At 48.8% G+C, this 18,464-nt stretch overlaps 1 protein-coding gene across 1 annotated transcript in view; it reads right to left on the bottom strand.

Annotated features, from left to right (window-relative positions):
• The window catches only part of LOC122555674 (collagen alpha-4(IV) chain-like), a 240,741-nt gene that overhangs the window by 9,745 nt on the left and 212,532 nt on the right, over positions 1-18,464 (bottom strand). The window contains exons 42-44 of the mRNA XM_043701670.1: positions 18,135-18,242; positions 16,512-16,520; positions 14,699-14,824 (exon numbers count right to left, since the gene is read on the bottom strand). Of these exons, the coding sequence (XP_043557605.1) occupies positions 14,699-14,824; positions 16,512-16,520; positions 18,135-18,242 (243 nt within the window). The remainder of the gene's footprint in view (positions 1-14,698; positions 14,825-16,511; positions 16,521-18,134; positions 18,243-18,464) is intronic.

Below are 18,464 nucleotides of genomic sequence, written 5' to 3'. Positions count from 1 at the left end.
TTCCTTTTTTTTCTTAACAAAACCCTCAATTTCTTTAGTCATACAGCATTCCCTATACCTACCAGCCTTCCCTTTCACCCTGATAGGAATATACTTTCTCTGGATTCTTGTTATCTCATTTCTGAAGGCTTCCCATTTTCCAGCCGTCCCTTTACCTGCGAACATCTGCCTACAATCAGCTTTTGAAAGTTCTTTCTGGATCAATGGTGCTGGAAGAGCACAGCAATTCAGGCAGCATCGAGGAGCTTCAGCAAAATTGCCTAATGCCGTCAAAATTGGCCTTTCTCCAATTTAGAACTTCAACTTTTGGATCTGGTCTATCCTTTTCCATCCAACAAACAGAATCATGGTCGCTGGCCCCAAAGTGCTTCCCCACTGACACCTCAGTCCCCTGCCCTGCCTTATTTCCCAAGAGTAGGTCTAGCTTTGCAACTTCTTTCAATTTAGTTCACTGTATTCACTGGGGGTCAGTTGGCTGGACAGTTGCTTTGTGAAGCAGAGTGATGCTATTAGTGTGGGTTCAATTCCCGCAACGCCCCCACCCCCCATCTGAGGTATGGTGGCCCTCAGGTTAATCCAGCACCAGTATTTTCAGACCAGTGACAGAGCAGCTGTATGGTCTGGTCAGACAATGGTGACTTGCATCTATTCACTGCTTATGATGTGGTTTCTTTTCTGCAATGAGCAGATCTGGTAACATTGTAGAACATTTCCAGAATGCCAGATAATCTAAGCCTTCAATCGTTTAATTTTGGCACTTTACTCCCACTCAGAATGTTTTGTACTTAGCCTAATACCACGCTCCAATGAAATTAAACTCCAGGAATGAAGCTCATCCTTCGATTGAACACTTTTATCTTTCAAACTCAATTGAGTTCAGCAATTTCAAAACATAATCTCTGTCTCCATTTTCCCTGTTTTTGCTGTTTTGGTTCTTAATTCCTCTGTGTTGGGCTTGGACAGTAAATGTTCTAATCAAAAGTGAGGACTGCAGATGCTGGAGATCAGAGTCTAGGTTAGAGCGGTGCTGGAAAAGCACAGCAAGTCAGTCAGCATCCGAGGGGAAGGAAAATCGATGTTTCGGGCAAAAGCCCTTCATCAGAAATGAGGCTGGGAGCTTCCAGGGTGGAGAGATAAATGAGAGGGGGGGTGGGGATGCTGCTTGACCTGCTGTGCTTTTCCAGCACCACTCTCATCTAGACAGATTTTCTGCTACTCACACCCCCCTCTCAACACACCTTTCTTTACATGTCCCCTTACTATTCCCTCTGACCTTGAAACTTTTTGTTGCTTTCTCTGTCTTTCCTTTCACCTTAACACAGACTGACCATTCTGTCCTTCCTCCCACTCTCTCATTTTTCATTTGCTCAAAGCCCATTGCATTTCTAATTTGTTGTGAAAGATTATTGAGTTATTAGGAAGCACTTCAACATACAAAGGGTGGGAGAAGTTTGAAACTCTCTTCCACAAACAGCACTGGATGCTGGACCAGTTAATAATTTTAAATCTGAGAGTGATACATTTTTGTTAGGGTAAGGTATTTAGAGATAGGGGCTAAAGGTGGGTCTACTGAGTTAGGCCATGCATCAGCCATGATTGAATTTAATGGTGGAACGGACTGGAGGGGGTGAATGCTCCTGTTCCTGTGTAGAAACATTAACTGTGTTTCTCTCTCCCACACAGATGCTCCTGGACCTGCTGAGAACGTCCAGCACTTTCTGTTTCCATTCCATGAGGTTGCTGTGTTTTGGGGATTCCTTAGAAGTGGAAAATGAAGATTAAAGATCTTAGTTGGAGACAATCTGTTTCCAATCTTAAATTCATGAACAAGAACATGATGGTATCTATTCAAGTGGACCTAGTTACACAGATAAATCCCTGAAACTCCTAAGGGTCAGCATTTAACCCTCATCTAGTCACAATATTCATACTTGATTTCACCCCAGGATTGGGAGCAGTTACATTACCAAAAGGGAGGTGTCAGCAACATGTGCCTTGATCTAGCAGCTGATGGTGACACCAGTCATATTTACACAAGGAGCTAAGGCCCCTCATGAAGAAGGGTCTCTGGACTAGAAACTGGAACAGAACTGCACACAGTATTCTAAATACTGCCGAACCAAAGTCTTGTATAATTTTAACGTGACCTGCCAGCTCTTATACTCAATACCCTGTCCCTCTCTTTTCACAGTTGCTGAGTTTCTGTTACACTTTTCCTGTTCCCCTCATGGACAGGATGCTATGCGTTTCTTTGCTTGTCTCACAGGAGAGCAGCAGAACAGCCCCTTCTTCCATCGCTGAGACGTTTATAACTAAATAGACAGATGTGCTCAAAGAAAACGATGAAAGCATCTCAAGACCAGCTGAGGACCTAGATGCCTCTGGGGTAATAGTCCTTACGTCAGCTCTCTGCAGATCTGGCTCTGTTTTAGGCTGGAATCTCAGGGAAGTCTGGATCCCGAGTCCAGGCAGGTAAAAACAATGACTGCAGATGCTGGAAACCAGATTCTGGATTAGTGGTGCTGGAAGAGCAGAGCTGTTTAGGCAGCATCCAAGGAGCAGTAAAATCAACGTTTCAGGCAAAAGCCCTTCATCAGGAATAAAGGCAGAGAGCCTGAAGCGTGGAGAGATAAGCTAGAGGAGGGTGGGGGTGGGAGAAAGTAGCATAGAGTACAATAGGTCAGTGGGGAAGGAGATGAAGGTGATAGGTCAGGGAGGAGAGGGTGGAGTGGATAGGTGGAAAAGGAGCTGGGCAGGTCGGACAAGTCCGGACAGGTCAGGGATCGAGTTGCTGGAGGTTAGAAGCTAGGATGAGGTGGGGGAAGGGGAAATGAGGAAACTGTTAAAATCCACATTGATGCCCTGGGGTTGAAGTGTTCCGAGGCAGAAGATGAGGCGTTCTTCCTCCAGGCATCTGGTGGTGAGGGAGCGGCGGTGAAGGAGGCCCAGCACCTCCATATCCTCGGCAGAGTGGGAGGGGGAGTTGAAATGTTGAGCCACGGGGCGATTTGGTGGATTGGTGCGGGTGTCCCACCCACCCATTGTACTCTATGCTACTCTCTCCCCACCCCCACCCTCCTCTAGCTTATCTCTCCACGCTTCAGGCTCTCTGCCTTTATTCCTGATGAAGGGCTTTTGCCCGAAACGTCGATTTTGCCTGTCCTCGGATGCTGCCTGAATTGCTGTGCTCTGCTAACTCAGAAGGACAATGGAACAGATTCAGGAAAACATAAATGGACCGATATCAAAGAACTAGTTTGAAGTAAAAAAGGCAGAGAAGGAAAGAAATAACAGCAATGACGTTACAAGTTCCTCTCTCCCTGTCTGTCTCCAGCTCAGGAACCAGTGTCCAATGAAAAAGCAACTTGGAAAAACAGCCATTCATTGAGATCTCAAGGACGTCTGCAAACTCTGTCACTGTTGAGGAAACAAGACAACAGCAAAACAATTGTGGTGTCAAGTTTCACTCTCATAATTCAAGAACTTTAAAATGCTATTTATTTTACCTTCCTGTCTGTAATAGACACCGTAACCCTTTTAAACATATTATCTGTGTTTTTGTGTGCGTATCACATAATGTTTTTACTATTTTGATTGGAGGGATTGTGAGTAATAGATTTCATTTTCCTTTCACCAAGAAACCTTGCATTTTCGGCTAGTTCATTTTAAACTGATTAGAACATAGAACAGTACAGCAGAGGAACAGGCTCTTTAGTCCACCATTGCTGTGCTGACCATGATGCCATTCTAAACTAATCCCATCTGCCAGGACATGGCCTATATCCCTTTATACCCCGTTTGTTCATGGGTTTGTCTAAATGGCTCCTAAACATTGCTATCATATTTGCTTCTACCATCTCTCCTGATAGTGCGTTCCAAGCATCTACCACCTTCTGTGCAAAATTTTCGCCACACATATCTCCTTTAAACTTTCACCTTTTTACCTTAAAGTTATGCCCCCTAGGATTTGACATTGCCACCCGGGGTAAAATACTCAAACTATCTACTCGATCCATGCCCATCATAATTTTTGTATACTATCAGTTCATCCATGAGCCCCAACCCCCACCCTCCTCTAGCTTATCTCTCCACGCTTCAGGCTCACTGCCTTTATTCCTGATGAAGGGTTTTTGCCCGAAACATTGATTTCGAAGCTCCTTGGATGCTGCCTGAACTGCTGTGCTCTTCCAGCACCACTGATCCAGAGTCTGGTTTCCAGCATCTGCAGTCATTGTTTTTACCTTATAAACGGAAAAAGTTAATGAGCAGAGAGATCTGGGAGTTTCAGGTCCATTGTACCCTGGAAGTGGCTGCACAAGGGGATAGAATGGTCAAGAAGGCATATAGTATGTTTGCCTTCACTGTACGGGTATTGAGTATAAGAGCTGGCAGGTCATGTTAAAATTGTACAAGACATTGGTTCAGCCGCATTTAGAATACTGTGCACAGTTCTGGGCGCTACATTACCAAAAGGATGTGGGCACTTTGGAGAGGGTGCAGAGAAGGTTTATGAGGATGTTGCCTGGTATAGAAAGTGCTAGCTATGAAGAAAGGTTGACTAGGCTAGGTTTGTTTTCATTAGAAAAGAGGAGATTGAGGGGGGACTGATTGAGATTTACAAAATCTTGAAGGGTTTTGACAGGGTGGATACAGATAAGCTTTTCCCCAGAGTGAGGGATTCAGTAACAAGAGGTCACACTTTCAAGGTGAAAGGTGAAAAGTTTAAGGGGGATACACGCGGCAAGTATTTCACACAGAGGTTGGTAGGTGCCTGGAGTGCGTTGCCAGCAGAGGTAGTAGAGGCAGGCACGGTAGATTCATTTAAGATGCACCTGGACAGATGCATGAGTAGGTGGGGAGCAGAGGGATACAGGTGCTTAGGAATTGGGCGACAGGTTTAGACAGCATATTTGGATCGGCTCAGGCTTGGAAGGCTGAAAGGCCTGTTCCTGGTCTGTAAATTTTCTTTGTTCTTGTAGTGATGTGTCATTATTGCCAGTTGGTGAAGGAGCTGATTGGAAACAGAAAGTTAGGAAATAGAAACAGAAGGAGGCCATTTAGCACCTTTGGGCCTGGTCCACATTCACTCTGGTCATGTCCAAACATCCACTTTAGTACTCTGTTCTTGCTTCCTCCTCATACCCTTTGAGACCTTCAGCCGTAAGGACCAGTGGTGTGCCACAAGGATCGGTGCTGGGTCCACTGCTTTTCATCATATATAGAAACGATTTGGATGTGAACATAGGAGGTATAGTTAGTACATTTGTAGATGACACCAGAATTGGAGGTGTAGACAAGAAGGTTACCTCAGAGTACAATGGGATCTTGATCAGATGGGCCAATGGGCCGAGGAGTGGCAGATGGTGTTTAATTTAGGTAAATGTGAGGTGCTGTATTTTGGAAAGGCAAATCAGGGTAGGACTTGTACATTTAATGCTAAGGTCCTGGGGAGTGTTGCTGAACAAAGGGATCTTGGAATGCAAGTTCGTAGTTCCTTGAAAGTAAAGTTGCAGATAGACAGGATAGTGAAGAAGGCATTTGATATGTTTTCCTTTGTTGGCCAGTGCATTGAGCATAAGAGTTGAGAGGTCAGGTTGCATCTCTACAGGATATTGGTTAGGCCGTGTTGGAATACTGCATGCAATTCTTGTCTCCCTGCTATAGGAAAGAAGTTGTGAAACTTGAAATGGTTCAGAAAAGATTTACAAGGATATTGCCAGGGTTGGAGTGTTTAAGCTACAGGGAGAACCTGAATAAGCTGGGGCTTTCCCTGGAGCGTTGAAGGCTGAGGGGTGACCTTATAGAGGTTTATAAGATCATGAGGGGTATGGTTAGGGTAAATAGACAAAGTCTTTTCCACAGGGTGGGGGAGTCCAAAACTAGAGGCCATAGGTTTAGGGTGAGAGGAGAAAGATATAAAAGAGACTTAAGGGGCAGCTTTTTCACACAGAGGGTGGTACGTGTATGGAATGAGCTACCAGAGGAAGTGGTGGAGGCTGGTACAAATGCAACATTTAAAAGGCATCTGGATGGATATATGAATGGGAAGGGTTTGGAGGAATATGGGCCAAATGCTGGCAAGTGGGACTAGAGTTCTAATTTTAATTTTAATTTAAAATTTTCATTCATTAGACAAATAGCAGTGATGAAGGAGAAATGGCTGTGAGATCGGTTGGTCCCTGGGAGCAGGAGACTTTCTGCTCTGAGAATACGTCTTCAGTTTTGCCACCCCTGAGCACAGCAGCAACCTTCCCCTACGACCAGAAACAATGCAAAACCTGGCAGTACACCACCCCCCTCAGCTCCATCCAGAGTCCTAAACATTCCTTCCAGGTGAGACAGAGGTTCATCTGCCTCTCCTCCAACCTAGTTTACTGTATCCGGTGATCCCGATGTGGCCTTCTCTACATCGGGGAAACCGAACATAAACTTAGTAAACAGTTCACCGAGCATCTCAGCCAGGCCCACGTCGGCCAGACCTCCCTGTGGCCGCTCATTTTAATTCCCCTTCCCACTCCTTTTCCGACATGACCACCCTTGGCCTCCTCCATTGTCAGAACAAACCACAGCATAAATTGGAGGAGCAACATCTCATCTTCTGCCTGGACAGCCCACAACCCGGAGGACTCAACATTGAGTCCTGGACAGCCCACAACCCGGACGACTCAACATTGAGTCCTGGACAGCCCACAACCCGGAGGACTCAACATTGAGTCCTGGACAGCCCACAACCCGGAGGACTCAACATCGAGTTCTCCAATTTCAAATAACCTCCCTCCCCACCCCCCCGAATCCCTTCCCAGACTCTCCCTCTCCCTCCCCCGGCTCCCTGCCACCAACCGGATTCATTCCTCCCATTGATCAATCAGGTCGTACCCTCTACTTGTCTTCACATATCCCCACCTCACCACCCATTCCCTCCCACCCACTTTATCTGCAGTTTCCCCCACACCCCCCAGTCCTGACAAAGAGTTACACCCAAAACATCGAGTTTGACCCTCCTGACGCTGCCTGCCTTGCTGTGTCCCTCTCCCTCCTGATGCTGCCTGCCTTGCTGTGTCCCTCTCCCTCCTGATGCTGCCTGCCTTGCTGTGTTCCTCTCCCTCCTGATACAGCCTGCCTTGCTGTGTTCCCCCAGCCTCCTGATGCTGCCTGCCTTGCTGTGTCCCTCTCCCTCCTGATGCTGCCTGCCTTGCTGTGTCCCTCTCGCTCCTGATGCTGCCTGTCTTGCTGTATCCCTCTCCCTCCTGATGCTGCCTGCCTTGCTGTGTTCCTCTCGCTCCTGATGCTGCCTGTCTTGCTGTATCCCTCTCCCTCCTGATGCTGCCTGCCTTGCTGTGTCCCTCTCCCTCCTGAAGCTGTCTGCCTTGCTGTGTCCCTCTCCCTCCTGAAGCTGTCTGCCTTGCTGTGTCCCTCTCCCTCCTGAAGCTGTCTGCCTTGCTGTGTCCCTCTCCCTCCTGAAGCTGTCTGCCTTGCTGTGTCCCTCTCCCTCCTGAAGCTGTCTGCCTTGCTGTGTCCCTCTCCCTCCTGAAGCTGTCTGCCTTGCTGTGTCCCTCTCCCTCCTGAAGCTGTCTGCCTTGCTGTGTCCCTCTCCCTCCTGAAGCTGTCTGCCTTGCTGTGTCCCTCTCCCTCCTGAAGCTGTCTGCCTTGCTGTGTCCCTCTCCCTCCTGAAGCTGTCTGCCTTGCTGTGTCCCTCTCCCTCCTGAAGCTGTCTGCCTTGCTGTGTCCCTCTCCCTCCTGAAGCTGTCTGCCTTGCTGTGTCCCTCTCCCTCCTGAAGCTGTCTGCCTTGCTGTGTCCCTCTCCCTCCTGAAGCTGTCTGCCTTGCTGTGTCCCTCTCCCTCCTGAAGCTGTCTGCCTTGCTGTGTCCCTCTCCCTCCTGAAGCTGTCTGCCTTGCTGTGTCCCTCTCCCTCCTGAAGCTGTCTGCCTTGCTGTGTCCCTCTCCCTCCTGAAGCTGTCTGCCTTGCTGTGTCCCTCTCCCTCCTGATACTGCCTGCCTTGCTGTGTCCCTCTCACTCCTGATACTGCCTGCCTTGCTGTGTCCCTCTCACTCCTGATACTGCCTGCCTTGCTGTGTCCCTCTCACTCCTGATACTGCCTGCCTTGCTGTGTCCCTCTCACTCCTGATACTGCCTGCCTTGCTGTGTCCCTCTCACTCCTGATACTGCCTGCCTTGCTGTGTCCCTCTCACTCCTGATACTGCCTGCCTTGCTGTGTCCCTCTCACTCCTGATACTGCCTGCCTTGCTGTGTCCCTCTCACTCCTGATACTGCCTGCCTTGCTGTGTTCCCCTCCCTCCTGATGCTGCCTGCCTTGCTGTGTCCCTCTCCCTCCTGAAGCTGTCTGCCTTGCTGTGTCCCTCTCCCTCCTGAAGCTGTCTGCCTTGCTGTGTCCCTCTCCCTCCTGAAGCTGTCTGCCTTGCTGTGTCCCTCTCCCTCCTGAAGCTGTCTGCCTTGCTGTGTCCCTCTCCCTCCTGAAGCTGTCTGCCTTGCTGTGTCCCTCTCCCTCCTGAAGCTGTCTGCCTTGCTGTGTCCCTCTCCCTCCTGAAGCTGTCTGCCTTGCTGTGTCCCTCTCCCTCCTGAAGCTGTCTGCCTTGCTGTGTCCCTCTCCCTCCTGAAGCTGTCTGCCTTGCTGTGTCCCTCTCCCTCCTGAAGCTGTCTGCCTTGCTGTGTCCCTCTCCCTCCTGAAGCTGTCTGCCTTGCTGTGTCCCTCTCCCTCCTGAAGCTGTCTGCCTTGCTGTGTCCCTCTCCCTCCTGAAGCTGTCTGCCTTGCTGTGTCCCTCTCCCTCCTGAAGCTGTCTGCCTTGCTGTGTCCCTCTCCCTCCTGAAGCTGTCTGCCTTGCTGTGTCCCTCTCCCTCCTGAAGCTGTCTGCCTTGCTGTGTCCCTCTCCCTCCTGAAGCTGTCTGCCTTGCTGTGTCCCTCTCCCTCCTGAAGCTGTCTGCCTTGCTGTGTCCCTCTCCCTCCTGATACTGCCTGCCTTGCTGTGTCCCTCTCACTCCTGATACTGCCTGCCTTGCTGTGTCCCTCTCACTCCTGATACTGCCTGCCTTGCTGTGTCCCTCTCACTCCTGATACTGCCTGCCTTGCTGTGTCCCTCTCACTCCTGATACTGCCTGCCTTGCTGTGTCCCTCTCACTCCTGATACTGCCTGCCTTGCTGTGTCCCTCTCACTCCTGATACTGCCTGCCTTGCTGTGTCCCTCTCACTCCTGATACTGCCTGCCTTGCTGTGTCCCTCTCACTCCTGATACTGCCTGCCTTGCTGTGTTCCCCTCCCTCCTGATGCTGCCTGCCTTGCTGTGTCCCTCTCCCTCCTGAAGCTGTCTGCCTTGCTGTGTCCCTCTCCCTCCTGAAGCTGTCTGCCTTGCTGTGTCCCTCTCCCTCCTGAAGCTGTCTGCCTTGCTGTGTCCCTCTCCCTCCTGAAGCTGTCTGCCTTGCTGTGTCCCTCTCCCTCCTGAAGCTGTCTGCCTTGCTGTGTCCCTCTCCCTCCTGAAGCTGTCTGCCTTGCTGTGTCCCTCTCCCTCCTGAAGCTGTCTGCCTTGCTGTGTCCCTCTCCCTCCTGAAGCTGTCTGCCTTGCTGTGTCCCTCTCCCTCCTGAAGCTGTCTGCCTTGCTGTGTCCCTCTCCCTCCTGAAGCTGTCTGCCTTGCTGTGTCCCTCTCCCTCCTGAAGCTGTCTGCCTTGCTGTGTCCCTCTCCCTCCTGAAGCTGTCTGCCTTGCTGTGTCCCTCTCCCTCCTGAAGCTGTCTGCCTTGCTGTGTCCCTCTCCCTCCTGAAGCTGTCTGCCTTGCTGTGTCCCTCTCCCTCCTGAAGCTGTCTGCCTTGCTGTGTCCCTCTCCCTCCTGAAGCTGTCTGCCTTGCTGTGTCCCTCTCCCTCCTGAAGCTGTCTGCCTTGCTGTGTCCCTCTCCCTCCTGAAGCTGTCTGCCTTGCTGTGTCCCTCTCCCTCCTGATACTGCCTGCCTTGCTGTGTCCCTCTCACTCCTGATACTGCCTGCCTTGCTGTGTCCCTCTCACTCCTGATACTGCCTGCCTTGCTGTGTCCCTCTCACTCCTGATACTGCCTGCCTTGCTGTGTCCCTCTCACTCCTGATACTGCCTGCCTTGCTGTGTCCCTCTCACTCCTGATACTGCCTGCCTTGCTGTGTCCCTCTCACTCCTGATACTGCCTGCCTTGCTGTGTCCCTCTCACTCCTGATACTGCCTGCCTTGCTGTGTCCCTCTCACTCCTGATACTGCCTGCCTTGCTGTGTTCCCCTCCCTCCTGATGCTGCCTGCCTTGCTGTGTCCCTCTCCCTCCTGAAGCTGTCTGCCTTGCTGTGTCCCTCTCCCTCCTGAAGCTGTCTGCCTTGCTGTGTCCCTCTCCCTCCTGAAGCTGTCTGCCTTGCTGTGTCCCTCTCCCTCCTGAAGCTGTCTGCCTTGCTGTGTCCCTCTCCCTCCTGAAGCTGTCTGCCTTGCTGTGTCCCTCTCCCTCCTGAAGCTGTCTGCCTTGCTGTGTCCCTCTCCCTCCTGAAGCTGTCTGCCTTGCTGTGTCCCTCTCCCTCCTGAAGCTGTCTGCCTTGCTGTGTCCCTCTCCCTCCTGAAGCTGTCTGCCTTGCTGTGTCCCTCTCCCTCCTGAAGCTGTCTGCCTTGCTGTGTCCCTCTCCCTCCTGAAGCTGTCTGCCTTGCTGTGTCCCTCTCCCTCCTGAAGCTGTCTGCCTTGCTGTGTCCCTCTCCCTCCTGAAGCTGTCTGCCTTGCTGTGTCCCTCTCCCTCCTGAAGCTGTCTGCCTTGCTGTGTCCCTCTCCCTCCTGAAGCTGTCTGCCTTGCTGTGTCCCTCTCCCTCCTGAAGCTGTCTGCCTTGCTGTGTCCCTCTCCCTCCTGAAGCTGTCTGCCTTGCTGTGTCCCTCTCCCTCCTGAAGCTGTCTGCCTTGCTGTGTCCCTCTCCCTCCTGATACTGCCTGCCTTGCTGTGTCCCTCTCACTCCTGATACTGCCTGCCTTGCTGTGTCCCTCTCACTCCTGATACTGCCTGCCTTGCTGTGTCCCTCTCACTCCTGATACTGCCTGCCTTGCTGTGTCCCTCTCACTCCTGATACTGCCTGCCTTGCTGTGTCCCTCTCACTCCTGATACTGCCTGCCTTGCTGTGTCCCTCTCACTCCTGATACTGCCTGCCTTGCTGTGTCCCTCTCACTCCTGATACTGCCTGCCTTGCTGTGTCCCTCTCACTCCTGATACTGCCTGCCTTGCTGTGTTCCCCTCCCTCCTGATGCTGCCTGCCTTGCTGTGTCCCTCTCCCTCCTGAAGCTGTCTGCCTTGCTGTGTCCCTCTCCCTCCTGAAGCTGTCTGCCTTGCTGTGTCCCTCTCCCTCCTGAAGCTGTCTGCCTTGCTGTGTCCCTCTCCCTCCTGAAGCTGTCTGCCTTGCTGTGTCCCTCTCCCTCCTGAAGCTGTCTGCCTTGCTGTGTCCCTCTCCCTCCTGAAGCTGTCTGCCTTGCTGTGTCCCTCTCCCTCCTGAAGCTGTCTGCCTTGCTGTGTCCCTCTCCCTCCTGAAGCTGTCTGCCTTGCTGTGTCCCTCTCCCTCCTGAAGCTGTCTGCCTTGCTGTGTCCCTCTCCCTCCTGAAGCTGTCTGCCTTGCTGTGTCCCTCTCCCTCCTGAAGCTGTCTGCCTTGCTGTGTCCCTCTCCCTCCTGAAGCTGTCTGCCTTGCTGTGTCCCTCTCCCTCCTGAAGCTGTCTGCCTTGCTGTGTCCCTCTCCCTCCTGAAGCTGTCTGCCTTGCTGTGTCCCTCTCCCTCCTGAAGCTGTCTGCCTTGCTGTGTCCCTCTCCCTCCTGAAGCTGTCTGCCTTGCTGTGTCCCTCTCCCTCCTGAAGCTGTCTGCCTTGCTGTGTCCCTCTCCCTCCTGAAGCTGTCTGCCTTGCTGTGTCCCTCTCCCTCCTGATACTGCCTGCCTTGCTGTGTCCCTCTCACTCCTGATACTGCCTGCCTTGCTGTGTCCCTCTCACTCCTGATACTGCCTGCCTTGCTGTGTCCCTCTCACTCCTGATACTGCCTGCCTTGCTGTGTCCCTCTCACTCCTGATACTGCCTGCCTTGCTGTGTCCCTCTCACTCCTGATACTGCCTGCCTTGCTGTGTCCCTCTCACTCCTGATACTGCCTGCCTTGCTGTGTCCCTCTCACTCCTGATACTGCCTGCCTTGCTGTGTCCCTCTCACTCCTGATACTGCCTGCCTTGCTGTGTTCCCCTCCCTCCTGATGCTGCCTGCCTTGCTGTGTCCCTCTCCCTCCTGAAGCTGTCTGCCTTGCTGTGTCCCTCTCCCTCCTGAAGCTGTCTGCCTTGCTGTGTCCCTCTCCCTCCTGAAGCTGTCTGCCTTGCTGTGTCCCTCTCCCTCCTGAAGCTGTCTGCCTTGCTGTGTCCCTCTCCCTCCTGAAGCTGTCTGCCTTGCTGTGTCCCTCTCCCTCCTGAAGCTGTCTGCCTTGCTGTGTCCCTCTCCCTCCTGAAGCTGTCTGCCTTGCTGTGTCCCTCTCCCTCCTGAAGCTGTCTGCCTTGCTGTGTCCCTCTCCCTCCTGAAGCTGTCTGCCTTGCTGTGTCCCTCTCCCTCCTGAAGCTGTCTGCCTTGCTGTGTCCCTCTCCCTCCTGAAGCTGTCTGCCTTGCTGTGTCCCTCTCCCTCCTGAAGCTGTCTGCCTTGCTGTGTCCCTCTCCCTCCTGAAGCTGTCTGCCTTGCTGTGTCCCTCTCCCTCCTGAAGCTGTCTGCCTTGCTGTGTCCCTCTCCCTCCTGAAGCTGTCTGCCTTGCTGTGTCCCTCTCCCTCCTGAAGCTGTCTGCCTTGCTGTGTCCCTCTCCCTCCTGAAGCTGTCTGCCTTGCTGTGTCCCTCTCCCTCCTGAAGCTGTCTGCCTTGCTGTGTCCCTCTCCCTCCTGATACTGCCTGCCTTGCTGTGTCCCTCTCACTCCTGATACTGCCTGCCTTGCTGTGTCCCTCTCACTCCTGATACTGCCTGCCTTGCTGTGTCCCTCTCACTCCTGATACTGCCTGCCTTGCTGTGTCCCTCTCACTCCTGATACTGCCTGCCTTGCTGTGTCCCTCTCACTCCTGATACTGCCTGCCTTGCTGTGTCCCTCTCACTCCTGATACTGCCTGCCTTGCTGTGTCCCTCTCACTCCTGATACTGCCTGCCTTGCTGTGTCCCTCTCACTCCTGATACTGCCTGCCTTGCTGTGTTCCCCTCCCTCCTGATGCTGCCTGCCTTGCTGTGTCCCTCTCCCTCCTGAAGCTGTCTGCCTTGCTGTGTCCCTCTCCCTCCTGAAGCTGTCTGCCTTGCTGTGTCCCTCTCCCTCCTGAAGCTGTCTGCCTTGCTGTGTCCCTCTCCCTCCTGAAGCTGTCTGCCTTGCTGTGTCCCTCTCCCTCCTGAAGCTGTCTGCCTTGCTGTGTCCCTCTTTCCAATGCCCTTCCCCCAAGTCCCTCCTCCCTACCTTTTATCTAGCCTGCTTAGCACAATTTCCTCATTCCTGAAGAAGGGCTCATGCCCGAAACGTCGATTCTCCTGCTCCTTGGATGCTGCCTGACCTGCTGCACTTTTCCAGCAACACATTTTCAGCTCTGATCTCCAGCATCTGCAGTCCTCACTTTCTCCCTGGTAGGCAGTGTTTGTAATTTGAGCATTACTCGGTTTAATTACTGTAATTGGTGATGGTTTTAGACTTTTAAAAAAAAGTTGGGATTTCCTCAGTCCATGAGCATCTGGATCATTCAAAGATCCTAGAAATTTGTACTTGCCCTGAATTATACCTCAGGTTTGAAATAGTTGACAGACATTAAGTCTTTAGCTCTCTGATCCACAGATATCTATCAATCAAACAATGATAACAGCATAATATTCAGTGTTTAAAGGTCGCCTTCTGGTGTTTTATAAAATTATGAGGGGTATAGATAGGGGTAATAGACAAGGTCTTTTCCCTGGGTTGGGAGAGTCCAACACTTGAGGGCATAGGTGCAGGGCGAGAGGGGAAAGATTTAAAAGAGACATAAGGGGCAACTTTTTCAGGCAGAGGGTGGTGCGTGTATGAAATGAGCTGCTAGAGGAAGTGGTGGAGGCTGGTATAATCACGACATTTAAAAGGGTTCCCGATGAAGGGCTTCTGCCCAAAACATCGATTTTCCTGCTGCTCGGATACTGCCTGACCTGCTGTGCTTTTCCTGCACCACACTCTCGACAACATTTAAAAGACGTCTGGAAAGGGTATATGAATAGGAAGTGTTTAGAGGGATATGGGCCAAGAGCCGGCAAATGGAAGTAGATTCATTTAGGATATCTGGTCAGCATGGATGATTTGGACCAAAAGGTCTGTTTCTGTGCAGTACATCTCTATGACTGTATGCCCCCAGTAATATCATGGTCAAAGGTTTTAAACATGCGGTACCATAAGCACTGCATATTTCACAAAATATTCTTATTGAAGGCACAAGATGAACTTAAAACTGGATTTGTCCCAAATGAAAGAAAGTAGCAATTAGCAACGTAATGAGATTTCTATCTTAAATCCTATTTGTTGAACCTCCTGGTTGTATGTTCTGAAGTTTCCCCAGAATCTTATAGCCTCCATTTATCCACCTGCTAACCTTCAATAAAACCTGCAAATGGGTATGTGATATTACCCCTTACATCTTCTCTTGTGTAGTCACTTGGCCACATACGACCCGATGTAAGACACTCCCATGCAATACCTGTAGGGCCACGGGGGCCAGTAGCTCCAGTTGATCCTGGTGGTCCTGGAAAGCCACTGGGTCCTGGGGCCCCTGGGTCTCCTTGAAGATTACTTTTATCCATTTCACCATCTGTAATGATTGCACCAGGTGAGCCTACAGATTACCAAACAATAAATAAACCATTAATTAATGGACTCAAAATGTCATGTAAAAGTTTGATATGCATCAACAAATTATTTGTCATTGTAACTTGTGCACGATCATAGAGGCAGTTACCCGAGGATACCAAAAAATTAAAATTTCTGATCCAATCGTAAATGGTCACTCACACCTACTTCAGTGCAGAGGGATCTTGGTGTCTCTGTGCATGTAGGTACAGCAGGTAATAAGGAAGACAAATGGAATTTTTGGCAATTATTCTTAAAGGAATAATGTATTAAGGTAGAGATGTGATGTTGCAGCTGCACAAGGCATTAGTGACTGTGCACTTGGAGTATTGAGTACAGTTTAGGCCCCATCACTCCGAGGAAGGGTGTAGTTGATGGAGCGGGCTCAGGAAGCTGATTGGCCTCATCCTGCTCCTAGTTCTTACATTTTAAGAATCTAAGTCCTGAAGGACAAAGCAGGAGACCCTAGCAGCATTGGCTTCAAATGCTAAAGAAACAAGGGGGTAAAAACAGTACACTTTTTCATGCATTCAATTTGTGCACAATTGTTTCCATTTAAAAGATGGAATTTTGACCAAATGTATCTTTTCAGAGTGCTACCAGATGAGGTGAGTTAGTCACTAGTTGTACATCTGTCCAAATGTGTTTTTCTTTCAGGTCAATAGAGAGGAGTTTTGGGTAGGTGTAAAACCATTAAGCTCCATTCACAATGTATCTGCCAGCTCTCTGGGCAAAGCCATTCCAACAAAATAAAAGTTCCCACAAATTAAGCTGCACAGAGTAGGGGCTCACATATCTGTAAGAACCATCTTGTTTACCATTTAGTTATCAGGTTATCCCTGTCTTCAGTCTGCATCTCAATTCCTGCTCCTTAGCTATCCCTCCTGGTTGACAGTCAGGATTAAATGAGCAGAAATTTCCTCCAACTAAATATTGGGAAAACTGTAGCCAGTACCTTCAGTCCATGTCATAAACTGTTCCAGAACTGCCCTCTGCATTCCTCTCCATGGTCATTCTATGATGCTGAACTAGCCAACCTACATGCCTACCCACTACCACCTCCACATAACACACTTAACACTGAATACCTGCTGAATACTGTTGTTAGCCCTAGACTTGATTGTTCCAATGCTCCCCTATCCTGCTTTGTGGGCTTTATAAACTTGACTTTATCTAAACCTCTGTTGTCTGTACCCTATCATGCAGTAAGTTGTATGCCCCATCAACCCTTTGCTCACTGACTACAATGGCTCTTGGTTAAGCAATGCCTTCATTTTAACACTCTCATCCTTGTCTTCAAATCTCCCAACGGCCTCATTACTCTGTATCTCCGTAACCTCCTCCAGCCCGGAAATCCACCAGGATCTCTAGCACTCCTTCAAATCTGAACTTTTGTCGATTGACATTTTTAAATTTTTTTAACTATTGTTGACCATTCCTTCACCGAACTGGTCCCTAATTTTTGGGATTTCATATTTAAATCTCTGCCCTCCTTTAATTCTCTCTCTCTCTCCTCAAAATGTTCCTTAAAATTTCCCTCATGGGTCTTATGTAGCTCTGTGTCAAATTTTGTTTGTTAGCATGCCTGCAAAGTGCCTTGCATGTTTTATAATATTGTTGAAGGTCATTAAATCGATGCAAATATTGCTGTTTAGTCATTTAGCATAGCTCACCTGGATCACCTGAAAAAGACACAAATCCAGCGACGGTAGGGAACATGGGAATAGAGATCAATAAAAAGTAAGAATTAATTCAAACATCCTGATAATAATATCTAAAGACAATTCATCGATCAGAAATTTCAACATAAATTACAGAATAAAAGTTACAAACATGAGATCCAGATTGCTAAGGAGAAAAGAGGAGAAATGGTGGGAAATTAATTAGTGATAATACATGCTGTTCTATACTTGGAGAGGTTTGGGCACAGGAAGACTAGATGTTCTAAATGAAAGCCCATCACTTCTTCATCATGAGGAAAATTTTCCAATATCCATCCTCAAAGAGCAGCTCAACTGTTCACATTAAACCATGGTAAACCAGGGATGAGGTATAAGTTGAAAGATCTAATAAAAGTGAGGCCGGGGGCACAAATTTCAGAATCGAAATGAATTCAGACTATTGTAGTTCTTGAAATACAGAAATTGGAATGGAAAGAAAATTGAAAATTCCAACATTCAGATTAGAAAGGGTTTAATAATATCCACCGCACGTCTTGCAATTGAAGCCAAGTTCTATCTTAAAACTTGTTCAATGAAAATTTTAAAAATTGTGGCAAGACATCCCAGAGATAAAGCAAGTAGAAATGGGGGAAGGAATGATCACATGGGTCAAGAAATATTATTGGAATTCTACAATAGATAGGACATTTGACAAGAAATTGCAGTATTTGTTGATAATAAACAGTTAAATTTGTTAATGTTCTTGTGGAGTTTGATAATAATTTTGGTTTTCTTTTAAATGACAGCTAATTATTAAAATATTAAGTAAAGTTAAAAATCACAACACCAGGTTATTGTCCAACAGGTTTATTTGGAAGCACTAGCTTTCAGAGCGCTGCTCCTTCATCAGGTGGTTGTCAATTAAATCTGTTGGACTATCATCTGGTGTTGTGTGATTTTTAACTTTGTACACCCCGGTCCAACATCGGCACCTCCAAATCTATATTAAATAATGTTGCATACATTAGTATGCATCAAATGTTTCCCAGAACTTCTAATTCAATATTCATTTATTGGGGTATTTTGTTATTTTGGAGCACTATTACATTCTCTTTTTACAATGTCATGAATCTTCGAGTCACCTGAGTGCCATTTCCTAATTCTGGTTAAAGGGTGGGGTCACATGTCCCTAATACTCCCCCAGTGCAGCTCAAACATCAGTCAGATCACTGTGATACTTCCCTGTGCTGTCAGGAGAGACAGCTCCCTCCCACCACACAATCTACTAACACTCCCTTTCTCTGAGGCAGACATCAGGAATCTAAACTCTGCTGATTTTAAATGAATCCTTCTGACATTATTAAAAAGGAAATTTATTTCTGATGATATAGCAAATACAACAGAGGGAAAATGATTGATTCCCAATTCTATAGGTAATCTGTCATGTAAGCTATTTACTCCAGGTCAATATTCTAACTATTGTATTGGAGAAACTTTATGAGAACTTGTAGTACCTCCAGATTTACATTAGCATTTTCAGATAAGTATTGATTGTAGGAGGAGTTTTATGGAATTACTGTCACGTTATTCTAATAAATTCCTATCACTTGAGAAGGTGATTAAAAGGAAGCTGACCTTGAGATCCTGGTGCACCAACACAGCCACGGTCACCTCGATCACCTGGAAGTCCTGGTGGTCCATCAATCCCAGGGAAACCAGCGAAGCCCTGGTCACCCATTACACCTTCATAATAAACAAGGACAGGGAATGGTGACTGCAAAATTAGAAAACGAGAAATATCGTGCAATAATTTCAATATTTATAAATAATGTTTGAACTGAGAACAGTTGGAGGAGAATTCAGAATCAAGGGTATTCAGTCTTCAAGTGCAGTTGGACAGGATATTTTTAACATTAATTACATTTGTGTCAGGTCAGTGAATGGAATTTGATTCCCATAAGTGAG

This window comes from Chiloscyllium plagiosum, chromosome 13 (genome assembly GCF_004010195.1).
Source record: "Chiloscyllium plagiosum isolate BGI_BamShark_2017 chromosome 13, ASM401019v2, whole genome shotgun sequence".
NCBI lineage: Eukaryota > Metazoa > Chordata > Chondrichthyes > Orectolobiformes > Hemiscylliidae > Chiloscyllium > Chiloscyllium plagiosum.
This window is presented reverse-complemented; position numbering and strand designations above follow the sequence as displayed.